Raw genomic sequence first — 16,946 nt, forward strand, 5'->3', positions numbered from 1 at the left:
TTACAGCTGCTAAATGAACCTTGAGGTGAGATTATTTTACCGATCACTGTTTCAAGGTAAAGAGGGAACTTTGAAACGCAACTTTTAAAGGCAACATTGATGGATAAGTGTTCAGAAAGAAAGTACATCTACAAGTGACAACTGGGCAAACTCCATCAAATGAATATGATCATGTGATGTGATTGAAAGCTCCAGAAAGGCTACTAAATTGACCTTGAGGTAAGATCGTTTGCCAACAATATATTAAGTAAATATGAATTGTAATATGCTTAATAATTGATGTTCTGTCCACATATTGAGTACTTTTACTATTGATGCTTTAAGTGCGTCTTTCAGATAATACTGCAGTGCAAGTGTTGAATGCAAAATTCTGTCTTTAGTTATTTTACATTGTTTCACTGCTACACTTAAGTAGAGGATCTGAAAGTACAAACAGATACAAATAAAGTTGATTAATCAAAATTACATTTTATCACTCGGCTACAAAATTATAATCCTTTAGAGGTCACTTGATCAAAACTAATATTAAGATCATTGATGCTGCCCAATGCAGTTCTGACAAAAAACTGATCCACAAATCAAATGATCTTGCCCTGAATTCAGAGAGCCTGCTGTATTTCACTGCCATCTGTTGGTGATTAATGTTAATTGAACTACCTTCAGTGGGCGGTCATTTACAGCAGGCTTCAATTTATCAGAAACTTCACAAATCACATTAATTTAGCATTTATTTGACACGGTCCAAATCTCGCGATAGTGTGTCCAAGATACGTTAAAAACGTGAGTTCAAAAGGGGGGTTTGTGCGGTGTTTTTGATCATCATATACAATATTAGGGCCTCTTTAAATCAGTGCAGTTGGATGTCTGCTCATTTTAATAATCCGGGATACTTGCCAGTTAATTAATGTTGCTTGTTTTCGCCAGTCTGCCCCGAGAGATAGGTGTGTTTGTCGACGGAGCAACTTTCTCCATGTGACGTACCTGGCGGAGGAAACACAAACCGAGGGAGACATGCCGACATGATCTGGTTAAACTCAATTTTCCGGTCCGTAAATCATTTTGATATCTTGCTGTCGGTTAACTTAGCTAAAAATGACAGCGGTTTGTGAATGACAAAGGTGGGTGTTTTTCTTTTTCAGCACTTTTTTTTCCCGTGGCATTTGGTGAATAAAACAAAAATGGAGTCAAGTGTCAACAGGTTTTTTAGTAAAATAAAACTCTGAGTAACCGATTCCGACTGAAGATTTGTAACTTTTTTTTCGGTGATGGGCTCTGTGACTTCTGCTCTAACACGGACACGAAATGCGTTAGTGAAAGTGGGTTCAGAGCCGCAGAACAACCATGACCCGGAGAGAAGCCAGTCCGCCCCGGAGTCGGAACGGGCCAGGAAGAAGGGCGCGCGGTTCAACGTCTCGAGCCAAATTGGACGACAGAGTTCCCGCCAGTTGCTGTCCGAGGTGCTGAGCAGACAAGACTCCGACGGAGCCAAACAAACTTCGAAGAAAAGGACTTCTGAAGGTCAACACAGCGGTGAGTTCAACATTTTGTAACATTGATTAAAGGATACAGGTCCTACTACTTTTGTCAGATAAGAGTTACGCACCTGTTGGTTTAATGCACATTTGTTGCAAAAAAAAAAAATCATGTGTATAATAATAAAAATACACCGTGGTGGGGAGTAACACTCAAAAAGCACACTTCATTTACGCATGTAGACCTACTGTACTTTTTGAGGTACTTGTACTTTACTTGAATATTTCAATTTGATGCTACTTTATACTTCTACAACTTTTCATACACAAAATATGACCAGTTTATAAAATACGATGCATTGTTCTATATTAAACTACCCAGTAACACTTACATATTTATACATTAATTATGACAATTAAATAATGTGACAATATGCCTTTATGTTATGTATAGCTGTACTAAATGTAGTCCAGATACTTTAGAAGTAATTATTATGTAATAAGTACAAATATGTTTAACATTAGAACCCAGGTGGAACTAATAAGATTAACGAGCCCATTCAACCATTTCAGTGAGCCAGCATGTACAGTAGCAGGGCCCTGGAATGCTTATCTAAATATTATGCATGTTGTTGTTAATATTATTGATTACACCTGTGCTTTTCCTGCTGTGACATGTCCACATGGCTGTGGTTTATAAAATCAAACTGAGGTTTGGCAGATGCTTTTTTTAAATTCAAAGGTTTATGCTACCACTTTGTAATAAGGCACCCTTTATAAAGATGTAACTAATGGTTCTATTAATAGGAATGAAATCATTTACAAATGCGTCATAGATCAGTTATAAGCTATTAAAATAAAAAATTAGCAGCCTATTGAGTGGTTTTACTTTTGATGAGAAGTACATCTTGTTGCTAATACCTCTCTATACTTCAAATAAAGTATCTAACATTGTACGTAAGTGCTGTACCTGAGTAATTAGTTACTCAGGTACACCACTCAAGCTGTCACCTGTGGTGTTTCTTTATACTGCACATCTCTGTCGTTCAGTTCATGGATCTATCTGTAGATGAGAGCAACTGGTCACTTCAGAGGATTACTGTGAATAATATGCTACTAGAAAAAGGTATTCAATGACTGAATGCAGAGCTCTTTGATGGCCAGCCTCAATGCAGCATATCTCCACTACCAAAGCATCTCTTTGATGTCTGTCACCCAGACTGAAATAAACCAAATTACAGTCCTTTTCATTGTAATCAAAATTCACACATGAAACTGCAATACTGTAGAAATGGGTTATGTTTTTTTATTCGAAGTATACGACACTAAAGTTGATCTAATCAGCATGAGTTGGATGGTGAATGTACAGCAGAGTAAGTGCTGGTCATGGTAATGACATATGTGTAAAGAGAATGGCTGCACACACAAAACTCCAATCATTTAATTGTATCATCAACGTGCAAATACATTTGGACTTTGGAAGCTGAGACGTGTTACCATGTAAAATTAAAATGATTGCTGATTTTAATTTTATAGGAGATACATGGTACAACGTTTTTCCATGCTGTTTAAAGTTCAGTGAATCTGTGTACATCTGTAGTATCTGATTACCCTATAACTATCGTTATGAATGCAACATTTTTATTCCTTAAAAACTTATTTAATGTTTAATGTTAGTCAGTGTTTCCTTTAGTTCATCCTGTTTATCTCCAGCTGTCTCCACTGACTCTAGATCCAACTCCCTGCTTATCTGTCCCAGAGGAAAATAATTCTCCCTGGCTGACTCCTAAAATACCATCTGTACTGTGGCGTTTCCATGACCGTATGACGTGTAGATTCCCGTTGAGTTTCCTCCCTGGTCCCCAATGATGTTCATGTGTGTTGAGGAGTCTCCTCCCTGTCTCTTAGCTGAGTGTACACTCATCTGCTACTGAGGAACAAAACATAGACACCTACCTCCAGATCTGCTTGTCTGCTCGGGGCCTTTCAGTGTTAGACAGTCCCAGCGGTGTAGAGATCTCAACTACTGCTTAGTTGAGAAGTTAAGTTTGACATCAGCTCTTACAACTTTAGACCATGGCTCTTATCTGAGCTGCCATACCAAATGAGGCCACACACACTTTCAATTAATATGGATGGATCATTTTATATGGTGTCAATCCTGCTTCAGTTCTCCAGAATACATGACAAGTGTACTGTAGCAGGAACTTTATGGGAAATGTCTTACAATCAGTAATTTACTGGAGAGATTATATAATAATAGGGATGATGAGGAGCAGCAATTACCATGCTGTTGCATTTCTGGCACAATAATTGGGTCACAATAATTAAGACAGTTTACCCTGGCATACGAGGAGCTAGAGTCCCTTTGAATTGTATTTTAATAGATTACAGATTTAATAGTACATTTGGATGACAAGCAGCAGAATAAAGTTGTGTTTGAGACTGTAGTGTCACACATTTTTGAGGGGAAAGATTGGAAAGACATTTATTCAATGTTTATATCCTTATGCTAATAAATACTAAATAGGGAGACATTAGGTGAAGTGTTACCAATATTTGCAAGTTATAATCTTTAGTAAATCTTCATGAGTATCAAACAAAGGCAGCATGCACACATTTGGGTCAGGCCCTGAAGGAAAAAATGTGTAAACAACAAAAAATGTTTTTTGGAATTGCAGAATAATGTGTACTATTACTAATGCTACTGTATCTACTAATACTTGATGAGGCATGCTTCATTAATAGATTAAGAGGCATCAGCTGGGCCTAGTGGCTGAAAAACTGTTTTGTAATTGGATCCTACAGTTGATCTGACCATACAGTAAAACAATAGTACAGTATAGAGGAAACACAAATCAATTAATGATTAATGTGTTAAAATTGTAGTAATAAAACTAGCTTATTGAAAATTCTGTTGATTGATGGTTTTAATCTGTTTCAGAGCCAACTAAACATTTCAGTGTGTAAAATGTAGTTATAAATTCAATCAAAGTTTAAATCATCTTTATTTACAAAGTCCTTGATGAATAGTGTTTGGTGTGTTTATATGAGTCAACGCGACATCAAATCTTTAAATGTTAAATTTGTTCTTAATTTAATTTACAATTGATCCCGTCTGTAAGAACATAACTGAAAACTGTTATTTCATGCTAATACAAGAGCACTTAACTTTATCAGAAACACTAACAAAAAAGAGTGAGACAACAAAACAATACAGAGTAATTCACCACAAGCCCAGCGACGCATGTCATGCAGCTGTGACACATGTCATAAGTAATTTATATCAATTTAAAATGACTCTGGATCCAGCAAGTGTGCCCCATATGGCAAAGATGTGTTCAATATATTCCCATCCTTTCATCTCTACCTCTCAGTGGGAGAAGGACCTATAGCGCAAGGAAACGATGCAGGTGAAGGAAGAAGGGAGGCATGAATAAGGTCTTGTCTGTCTCTAGTGTAGATTTTGACAACCCCATGTCATGTGAATTATGCTCATATATAAATTAATTGTATTTGCAAGTTACAGTCAATACACACATTTTCTGTCAGTGCAGGAAGTAGTATGATGTTCTTGTCGCACAGTGACAATTAACTTTAAACGTTCCTCCTCACGGTTGGCTTGTGTTCACATCTGCTGTCATGCTACTATATATATATAGTCAGTGTTGACATTTATGATATTCACCCGTGCTCACAATATTTCCTGACCTTAAACATACACTGTGGTGTTTATGACCACTATTAGCGCTATGGAGCAATTATTTATGAGTGGTTTCACACTATTCCAATGTTTTACAGGTGGCAGTTATGCACCAAGAAATGCAGCAATGTGCCTGTAAAGGCAGTAAAAAACTGCTAGCTAGTAAACATGGATATACACAATCCAGGTTTTATGAGGAAGGAAATGCATTCAACATTTTCGTTATATCTCAAGGACACGCTGTGTTTTGGTGTGTAACTCCTTAAACCTTTTCTGATTACAAGGTATCTCCACATAGCTCCTTTAACTGAGTTGCTTTGTTGCCAAGTCCTAAATATACCTTTATAATGTAGTTGCTACAAGGAGTTATTTTAAGAATAGTCCATTTAAAAACACTGTTGCTGAACATTTTACAGATACATTTACAAGTTTTGCTATTGCAGAATAGCCATTTCCTATAAAGGCTGTATGTAGTTAAGGGTATTATCAACACCTAAGGCAAGCTCTGGTGTATCAGCTGTTTGGTCTCTGTGACAAGTGTAATAATCTGCACAGGGTGCCGGGTGGTCAACACTACATGTGTGACGTTTTCAGGAAAAGAGCAGAATTGGTGTTGTTTTCTGACTGTCCAAATAATGCTGATTAGTGGCTTTGGTCTGTTGGGAGGAGGATGTCTGGGGTGTGTAAGATGCTATTCAAATCAAAAGGTTTACATATGTTTGCCATGCTGACATAACACTCACCCAACTGCTTTTCCCTCTTTGATCTGGAACCATGCTGGTGCAACAACCATTAGCTAAATGTGTGCACATATAGCTCAAGACTTTCCCCCCGTTTTCTTCAGGGTCTTTGTGCAGCAGGATTCAGATGACAGTTCATGTAGCTCTCTGTTTTGTCAGCTCATTTCCCTCGGGTTTCCAACACAGGCTAACATTACCCTCTAATGAGTATTTAGCAGGGGAAAAGGCAAGCTCCCTGGCACCCTGTGTGTCTTAATTACATGACTGTGTCACTGTGGTGACAGTGGTGTGGGGACTGACAAAGTGCAGGTCGTTCCACAGTCTAGGGGAGACCTCTAATGAGCTTGTTTTTCTGTCTGATTGCATAGTTGTTGTCCTGAATAGATGTGCTACAGGGACAAATTACACAATCAAAAAGCCCCTGTATCGATGTTATGTTTGAATAAAGTACACAATAAAATTACGTTAAAATGTCAATTTATCAGCGTCCACAATATGAGGAAAATGTAGGAATATAATCTGGTTAGTGATTGTAGTGATTTTCATTTACAATATTATTTATTTATCTCAGAGTAAATATATAATTTAAATATGCTGATTTATTGAATAGGACCTTTACTCACTACAAATAAAAACATGACGGTTTGGGATTCATTTGGTGCAAAACGCTATTTCTAATCTCCAAAAAACCCTTTATCTTCACAACTAATTATTATCTATTGGTGATGGCCTGTCCGGCTGTTTGATGGCCAGATCAAAGGCTGAGCAATAGTTCTCCTTCAATGGACAACAGAACAAGCAAGCAGGCATGTTTTTGTGCCAGCAATCCATGGTAGCACTGGTTTGTTAAAAAAAAGAAAGACATTGAAACTAACAACTGTTTAAAAAAATTGTTGCAAGAAATTCAAATATAAGTTGCCAACATCCCATTAAAACTGGTGAGAAAAACAGGCACTGAAAATAACACAGTAAATAACTTCAATATATCTGTATACTACTATTATACTATATAATCCACACTAGCGTAATGAGTACAATTTGCTATATATCAACCCCTTTCGATCCTAATTGTAATGCATGGAATATGTCCAAATATGACTTTATAAGATACAGACATAGTCTCCGTGACGTCACGCGTAGGTTTCTAAAGAGCCGTTGTGAAGCTCTAAGTGGGCGGCGTCAGCCTTTGCCGTCTTGACAGTGACCCCACTGTTCTAAAAATGGGCATCGTTGGTGAAATATGGGCGACATCTTTTAATAGTACCAAGCCCCTAATAATGCGTACCATCATAAATTAAAATGGGTGAGTTATGTAAAAATGTATCTCCTGTAGATTTGTCACAAATAGGGAAATTTGCTTTAGAGACCAAAACTATTTTTTGTACCAGACTTTAAACATATTTATTTATGATGTAAAGTCATACCTGTCAACCCTCCCGTTTTTCCCGGGATTATCCCGTATTTTTACTTCTATCCCGTTTTTCTCCCGTTTAAATATTTTCCTGTAAATATCCCGTATTTTTAACCTTTCAAAAAACAAAAATAGGCCAAATTAAAAAAAGTGTACAGTGGCCTCCGGTAGAGCAGGTGGCAGTATTATGTTTAACTTTAGCTGAAAAACGTTATCCGCCAGTAAACACACAGAAGAAGAAAACAGGAACAATAACACAGAAGGAGACGAGAACATATGATGAGAGTCACAGTGAACGGGAGATAGATGGAGACGCAGTTGTACCTGCCAAACAAGTTAAAACTTTATGTAAGTACCAAATGAGAGGAGACCTTCCCTTATTTATTAAAAGCAGAGTCGGGCAAACACTTGCTTTTTGTAAAGTGTGCCATTCAGATGTTAGCATCGCCCACGGTGGAATAAGCGATGTTCGCCAGCAAGAAAAATCTTCCAAGCACAAGCACGCCAAGAGGCACAAAAACATTCACTGTCAATGACTTCATGTGTGACAAGAAATGTTTCGGAGGCAGACCAAGTGACCAAAGCTGAGAGAAAGATGTCGATGCTCTGCGCTAAAAATTATGTAGCCTTCAGCTTCTGCAATGATTTCAGTCGCAGTGTAGCGGACATGTTTCCCGACTCTGCCATCACAAGGAAGTCCTCGTCGGGGGAAAACAAAAGCCACACAACTCATCACTTGTCAAATACATTGATGATAATAACTCATCAAATAAAATACATAAATCTTATAAACATGTCTGTAATACATACTTTAAATAAACATGTATTTCCTGAATGTATATACCCGTCCCTTATGTGTTTACGTTTACATTGGTGGCTGAGAGCTGTTAAAATATGGGCGGAGTCCGGCAAATAAATTTCCCTTATTTTGAAATTCCAATGTTGACAGGTATGTGTAAAGTTGAGCATTTTAACATACAGATTGACTCCCTTTTGGAGCCAGCCATTGGCCAGCCAGCCATTGGCCATTCAGTGAACTGCAGTTTTGAACTTCCGCATTGGCTTCACTGCTCAGCCGCAGAGGTTGCTGCTTGAATATGTCTGAAAGGTTGCCTAGTGACAGTGATGTAGACCTAACATTGACCCTTGAAGAAAATGGATCTTGACAAGGACTCAATAGACATTAAAATTAACATACATCAGAATATATTTTGTTTATTTTCCTTGAAAGATGTTCACCAAAATGTTTGGCACACACTTGGTATCTGTGTTGTCATGCTTTATAAGCAAGTCACACCTTTCTTATTGAATAGGCTCAATGCATTTATGAGGAGAGGTGGTATACGGATTTATTGAAAACTATGAGACAAATTATACAACTGAATACAATTGAAAAAAAGAATGCGAAAAATGTAATATGTTGAATTTAAAATGTAATTGCATTATAAATAAATACATTTAACTTAAATTGAAAAGCACACACCAACATAATCTTATTTGACTTACTATACTTACTAGTTTGCTATTCATATTGCTAAAAATGTATATTGTGTTTGTCCTGAAGATTGCATTCGAAAAAGGCTATTGGGTCATTAAACAGGGGTTATCCCCTGGGGACATGATTGTCCGTTCCATTTTGCATTTACATTTGTCATTTAGAAGACCCTCTTATCCAGAGCGACTTTCAGTGAGCTAACTACAGGGACAATCACCCTAGAGCAACTCAGGGTTAAGTGCCTTGCTCAGGGGCACAATGTTATTGATAATAATGGTAATAATAATAATGAAAAGGGTTTATCTTGTGGGAAGCATGATTGGGCAGTTTCACTGCAATCTTCAAAAAAATGTATGTGTAATCGTGGAAATCTTGATCTTATCGTAGCATTGAGGAAAGGTCCGAGTGTCAGCAAATACATTAGGGTTGGTTATATGGGGACGATGAATATCCACAGAAAACTTCTTGTGTTGACCCGTAGGTGAGGCTAGACAAAAATCCCACACAGTATCCAAAATGGAAAGTCTTCAGTCTTTGAGAAGCTTGTGTGTGGAGGAGGTGAGGAGTGTGTTCAGGTGAATTTTTTGGCTCTTGAGATGTTCAGTCTGAACGCCTCCACCATCCTTACGTCGAGGCTTTTAACAGAATGTTTTGTGAAAAGCGTTAAATGCCACTGTAAGGGTAATGTTTAATGTTGTAGAGCAACATACAGCCTTCTAAAGCATCACAAATGCAAAAGCACACTCCTTCAGTTAAGTGTATTATGTAATCTTCTCTCTAACTTATATAACCCCAAATGCATTAAAGCATCGATATACTGCAGCAAACTTTGACCATGATCCACTTGAACAAACACATACTGTCATGGCATAAACTCTCAAAGACAATCTTTCCCTTTAGCACATTTCTACTTTTTTAATTATACACACATATTATATTCTCTTAGACCCATTATTCAGGGGGGAATTAAATATTGGTGAAAGGACTCTGCAGCAATATGATAATATTAATCATATTGACACAACTGGGGCTTCAACAGGCCGTTCATTAATTTTAAAATTTAAAAGCAAATGATGTACAAAGTGATTACATTGTAACCAGTTGGAGCTTTCTAACAAATGGTTACCAGAGAAAGAATAAAAGTTGCAATATTCCAACACATGCATTCATAAACGCTACCCGGGAAAAGGCGGGCACTTGATGTTGCACAGCGAGAGTGTTTCAAAATTAGGATCCTCACAAATTGCTACATACAGTTTGAATTGGAGAGCAGGGTGACAGGAGAAGGAGAGGATAAAGAGCTCTTACTGTAGCTCACAAACAAAATGAGATGGAGTGTAATTATCTAACAAGTGCATAATGTGTTCGCTGGAGTGACTCAAACTGGCTCTGTTATAATTGGATAGAGCTCCTGATTGTGATCAGCTTCCTTTTCCTCAGACACCTTAAGTTCTACATCACTGAGAAAGCATGCATTCATTAGTGTCAACAGTACAATATTGTATTATTGGACTATGTACTTTTTTTGACAGATCTGGGGTTTATTTAATAACTTGTGAACACTCACCCGAGACTACACTCTTATTTCAATGTTTGATCACTCTTCAGTGTGTGATTGTGGTGATTGAATTTTGACAAATATGTTGCCACTGAGATTTTCAGCCACACGGAAATCAAGGAGGATTTTATTTAACTGTTTATTAATATTGGGACATGTTAATGCTTCTAAATCCCCTGTCTTTGTTGTCACATTGCTTGGATTATATTACATGCCATTGAAGTTAATTACATTAATTTATCGTGACTGTTATTAGAAAGTGGCTCAAGGAAAGAACAGAGAGGGAAAAGAGAAGAACAAACGCAAAGAACATATTGTAGGTTATTATTTAAACTCAAATGATTCTGCATTTTGTATAAAGGGGAAAAGAGTTTTGGGTTGCTTTTCTGAAAGAGGAGTGAGTTGTATAAAGTGATCACTAGTGATTTGTTCACAGATTAAGTATGAAATAATATTAAAATACGTTTTGCCTTCGTAATTGTGTGTGTGCTAATATAGGCACATCTATTGAATTTGAAAGTGAGAATAAGAATAAGCCAGAAGCCTTCATAAAGAGCACTCAGAGACAGTGATCAGGAGGGAAAATTAAACACAGAAAAAAATCCCATAGTTAAATGTCAGATGGTGCTAATAAGGGGATCTTTTTATCCTTTGTTGATCTGGGGTGTGCAGGTGTGTGTGTCTGTGCATAGATGAGGCGATGCGATGTGATTTGGAAGGATATTTCCAGGATAACACTCAAAATGATGAAGTCATTTCAAGCCGTGGACATTAAAAAGGAAAATAATTAATATATTCAAGGCAGTTTGTTTCGACTGTGTAATGTAATGTAGAGCTAGATTGTTTTTCTTTTTCTAAACAACAGTATGTACCCTTCAATGGGTTATAGCTTTCTGAGCTTGAGTAACAACATTGATTTCATGAGTTTTGACTCAATAAACATAATCACTCTGTTGCTATCTTTCTTTTACCCTTTTTTACTTTCCTCTCAGCGCAGCAAAACACGATTTTAGAGTCAATATTTGTATGCTTGAGTGTGTGTGTGAGCAAAACTAGAATAGACTACAATAGGCGTGTGTCATACAAACTCTGGTCTTCCAATGCTTTTGCTATACATTCTTGACAGTAGGAGGAGTCACGTTCATTTAGAGACCTCTAGAGATGTCCTCTCCTCCCAACCTCTACCACGACTACCACTGCCACCCACCACTCACACCTACTGAACCTCTCGGGGAAGAGAGACGAGGAGAAAAAGCGTGGAGGGAGGGGTGGAGGGACATTGAGAGAAGAAAAACAAATCAAGAGCCACAAGCTCCTTGAAATGAGCTTGTTGAGGTGTGAGAAACGGAGAGAGGGAGAAAAAAGATATTTGCAACAAAGACAAGGGGGTGGAGACAGACTTTAGAAAAATTTTCCAGCTCTGTGTCTTTATCGAGAAGTGGCGAGTCTTTGACAGTTCTCTTCCAGCGTCAGAGTCGGGGGACTACATTTTCTTCTCTCCAGGAGGAGAGTTACCTAAACGAAACTGAAACAAGACAGTGCAACTGATAAGAGGCATTAAAGCAGATTTAAAGGCGCAAGGGTGACAGGAGGTTGCCAAAACAATGGAAGCGGACTCCAAGAAACATCGATTTAGGAAGGGTCGGAGTGCCACCTTCAGCATTGACGGCTTCAACATCACCATAGGTAAGAAATTACAGGGTAGGCAGAGCCGAAGGAAAGGTTAAGTGTGTTTGCATGAGAGAAAGATGCATTAAAGTCTGTGTGACAGGAGCAGAATATGCATGTGTGCGAGATAGTGTGAGGCAGAGCAATGAGGCGATGTCGTTAAACACATCACATATCAGCCTCGCTGCACAACTCGCCACATTAGTCCATTCTACTGAAGTTGATGCCTGACTCTGTAATACAACTACACCATGGAAACAAGGAGACTTCAGACTAAAGCTGTGTGCGGCTGACATCACCAGGAATTCATTCTATTGTCTTGACAACCAGAGTGTTGATGAACTTATGTGCCACTTGCCTTGTTTTTGTTGGAGCGCTTGTGAAAGCTCTCATAGGAGTGAGACTTGAAACAGTGTGGAAAATAGAGCAATGTGAATATGTTCTGTGTTGGAGACTGTAGAGACACTATGTCCTCAAATCTGTTGGTAGTTTATGAGAAGTTGTTTGACAGCTTTGTTGTGTACACAGAAGTGCTAATGTCACAAGAAATGTGGACATAGGCTTTCAAAGGTAATTCACATAAGGCAGAAAACTGTTGCTCCAATTAGTGTTGTCACAGCAGGGGTTTTGCCACAGGTGACACCTGCTGTGACACTCACTGGGTCGAGATATCCAACAAGCCTAAAAGTCTCAACAGATAGATGTCAACTTCAATATTGAATAACTTTTTACTTATGCGTTCTTTCAGGATGCAGCAGTAGGGCTGGCAATATATGGATAGGTACTGTTCCTGTATTTTTAATCATGCACTAATCAATATTGTTATGTTAACAGAAGACCAGATGACTATTTGTAGTTTGAAAGTGGTTAAATCCAGAGGGACTTATCACCCAACTTAGTACCTTTACAGAGCGTTTTAGTGTCTTTCAGCTCATTGTTTTGGGTTTTTACAGCTTTCAACTTTACTATTTGGTTCAGTCTTACTGCGCAACGTTGTTCTCAGATGTAGCAACTGTTTCTAGCATACAACCTCTGACAAACCCACGCAACCCACCGAGCCCAAACGGCAGTGAACATAAAATTATGTAATGATGAAGATAATGGAACATTTAGAACAGCCAGACTCCCCTTCCACCAATCCTTCCAGTGCGATCAGGTCAATGCTACAAAGTCCTACTGGACCGGATGTGATCACAACCCAGTACAAATTAAAATATGCACTTAACCCTGACCTCATAACACTGATATTTTAGCCCTCTTTTTTAAATGTTCATATCTGCTGGATGTGATTATTGACACATTCAATTGGTAATGATAATAATATATGGCCCCAAGTTTTTTTTAACACTGCTTTAATGCAATAGACAAATGTAAACTAATGTAGGAAGTGATTATATTTTGTAATGCCATGGACACCAGGAAGGCTACTGTACACATTCTGCTCTTGAAATGTCTGTCAAGTCAGGGACTTCAAAGTAAACTTAAAGGAATACTTCACCTGCAAAATAACCATTTATATATCAATTACTTCCTCGCTACCTTGAAAGTTTTCTTTAAGGTAACAAGGGGTGAGTAATTGATTTTAAATGATCATTTCCTGGGTGAAATGTCCCTTTCAGATAGCCTAAACCAACGTCTCCATATTGGTCTAGTCAGTGCCCACTCACTACTACTGGCAAGTTTCATCATAGTGCTTTGCATTAAGTTTCACCTCAGTTGAACTGTGTGCCACGAGCTCAGTTATTGTGCAGCACAAGGACAGCCTTGGTCTATGGCACGCACACACGGCCCACCTAAACTTATTTGCAAGATATAAATATACTGATAAGAAGGGGAAAATTGAGTTGTTATGGGCGTTAGGACGCAAAAACAGGAAGAGAGACGCCTTCCAATAATTTCCGTATATCTTTTTTTAAAGCATTAAAAGCAGCCCTAAAAGATTTTATGATCCCACAGAAAATAGACTTTGGATTCTCTGCTCCCTTGGAGACATCCTGTTACCTCTAAAAACCTGCCTCGAACACATGTGGCCCATATCACTGCCACACTACCCACAAGCATTGGCAGTTGTCATGGTAACAAACAAGCGTCACAATCAATTGCTCACTGGGCCTAGGATTCAGGCTGCACAGCATTTTGCCAATCACCTCCTCTGAAGCGTGACTCCTAAGCGCTGGTAGCTCATTGCCTGGCTGGACACCTTGTGTTCACTCCTCTATTAAACTCTGATCCTCAACTGTAGCTGGCAGCGTCTGCTCGGATTCCAACTGAGGTGTTTAGTCGTGTGGTAGGGCTTGTTAGCGTTGTTATTGTTTTGTGGATTGACAAAGCTCATGTGGAGAAAACACATTTGTACTTATCAGCTCTTCTTTTGTGATACGGAGCGTTCAGGCTATAGTTTGTTTATGTACATGTATGTTTTGTTTCCTATGGCTTTTTTTAATTAAATGTTTTCACTACATACTCATTGCATTTTTTTTATTAAGTTCAAAGTTGTTAATGTTTTCTGGTACTTTGAGCAAAATGACAGAAGAAGATTGTTAAGAAAAGCTATTTGTGTATATATTTTTCCCAGCATGTCTTTCTACGCTTTTGAAATAAGTGTAAAACAGATTGTTACACATTCTTGTATATTTTCTCCTAAAAATGGATCACCATTGTATAACCCTGTATAAAGCAATCTTAAACAAACCTTGGTGATGAAGGCTATTATCCTCCACGGTATCATCCATCCATCCACCTTTTCTCCATTTTTCATGTGCCGTAGTTTTTACATTCTCTATTTGCAATTTTGTTTTCAGTAACTAGCCGTTTGCTAGTTTGTTGAAATTTTGCAAATTGAGCTGCAACCCTGGGAATTGTGGGTATATATGATAAAAACTTACAATTTCAATTCCCAATAATATAATTAAAACCTACAGCACCAAACAGTAGGCACAGTCTGTTGATCAAGTGTACTGGTGTCCAGATTTCACAACAGCACAACATCTGTCTGTCATTGTCAGCTCAGCAGAATATTCCGTATGTATGAAATATACCAAAGTAAAACACGTGAAATCCTACAGCATATGATGGAATTATTGAACTTTGCCAAACACACATAGATATTAGCTATGATTCAAATGTTACAGTCTTTGCTCGCACTCCTCTTCCTGAAATATTAGACTGAATGCATGGTTAGATTGTCAAAATGTTGTAGTTTAAAACTGATTCCTGTAAAGTTATTTCATCAGTGTTGTATTTAACGCAATGCAAGGTCAGTAAGGGTATATTACACCTTAGACAGGTCAGTTACATCAACGTTTATAACGCCAACTCTCACTCTCTGTGTGTTTCATGCCCTCTCTGTTGTTTGGTGAGGAAGGAAAAAGCAGCCAAAAGCAGAACTGGAAAAGTTTCACACACAGACTTTATCCACATGAAAGGAAACTTTCTGTCTTTTTTTCATGGGTGGAGAATCCATGGTGCTGTTCTGTGTTCAAAACATTTGTTTTGCTGTTGCTGAATCCTACATTTCCTATAATCCATCCAACAGTATTTCTTTGTTAGACCTCTGTCTGGTAAATGCCCACATCTTTCAAACTCTGTTGTTTATTTAAAATAATTATTTGAAAACAGTTAAAATACAAAACCATTAAACTGTTCTCACAAGCTGAGTGATAGTCCTCGTAGTAAACCAAACTCTTTTGGTAGTATACAGACTAACATTAGACAACAATTACATTCTTGTAATTAATGTTTTTGGATGCTGTTGCAGGCTTCATCAGTATTGTCTGCAGCAGTGAACAGAGGGTATTCCTGTGTAACAAACTATGAATCCTAAGCTCTGAGTTGATAATAATAGACAAGCTTTTGGTTTCCAAACAATAATTTGTTCAACCAAATCTAAGCGGCTTCATTCTGATTAAAGTGGATTTACTGAGAACGTTGAAAAACGGTGTCAGTTGAGCGCTCATAAAATGATTTTCCATTTGGAAAAAAAAGCAGAACTTTTTATTTCACTCCAGTGGAGCAACACATTAAATGTGTATTCAGACTACTTTTGGAAAATAGCAGCATGTCAGAAGCAGAGAAAGCGGTGGAAGTTTGTATGGAAAATACACTGCTGACAGTGTCAACATCTAAGTTAACAGCATTAGTTATATAAAGCGTTGTTCACTCGGTCAACATTTACCTGACGGTTTCCAAAACATGGTGATGGTTAATTGGTGGGATGGTATAGTATGGTGCATTCTGTTGTTGTTGTTTGGACTTTTACATGTAAGTAAAAAATAGGACAGTCCCTTGTAACTACATTGAAGAGTAAGCAAACACTGATTTACCAAGGGTTGAGAGGAGGTGTCTTATACAATGAGGTGATGTAGTGATGAGTTTGCAACATGTGCCATAATCCTATAGGTGGGTGGAGAACCTAAGGCCCCTTAAACAACCAATCTCTCAAAGGTACCATACTCTCAAAGTCAAGAGGCGTTCAGCTTTGTTGTTGGAATAAAACATCTCTCTCTGGAATGTAATTTGCATTATATTTGTTCATTATATCTTTGCTTCAATCTGGTCAAATGCTTTGCGTGTTTTATTTCTGAGTTCTTATAGGTACATTTCCACAACACAGCAAATTAAAATACATAGTTCAAACTCCACTCTGGCCAACAGGAAAATGGTTTATGCCTGGAAAGAAATGGGTGGGGGAACCTCAATGATCCCCTCTCACGGTGGCTTTGGTGCCAAGCCTCTGTCGAAACAGTTTGAAGGCAAACTCATCAGGACCAACAGAGAAACTTGTACAATTGACATCTTTCTTCCAGTATTTGTGCCTTACCTCGTTCATCTTCCAATCGTTACAGATTGTTTAATTTTCTGTACATCGGAGAGCTGTTGACAATCTGATAAATGTTATAA

The 16,946-nt window shown here is 38.0% G+C and overlaps 1 protein-coding gene across 3 annotated transcripts in view; it reads left to right on the top strand.

Moving 5' to 3' along the window:
- Nucleotides 1-836: 836 nt before the first annotated feature.
- pde1cb (phosphodiesterase 1C, calmodulin-dependent b) overlaps nt 837-16,946 on the top strand; it is an 81,382-nt gene continuing 65,272 nt past the window's right edge. Inside the window, exons 1-2 of one of the 3 annotated variants that reach the window (XM_029453337.1) lie at nt 837-1,045; nt 1,140-1,530. In XM_029453337.1, the coding sequence (XP_029309197.1) occupies nt 1,266-1,530 (265 nt within the window). In that variant the 5' untranslated portion in view covers nt 837-1,045; nt 1,140-1,265. Of the gene's footprint in view, nt 1,531-11,782; nt 12,066-16,946 lie in introns of those variants that run through there. The other 2 variants (XM_029453338.1, XM_029453339.1) reach the window with 2 other exon arrangements.

Source organism: Cottoperca gobio, chromosome 17, assembly GCF_900634415.1.
Source record: "Cottoperca gobio chromosome 17, fCotGob3.1, whole genome shotgun sequence".
Classification (NCBI taxonomy): Eukaryota; Metazoa; Chordata; class Actinopteri; order Perciformes; family Bovichtidae; genus Cottoperca; species Cottoperca gobio.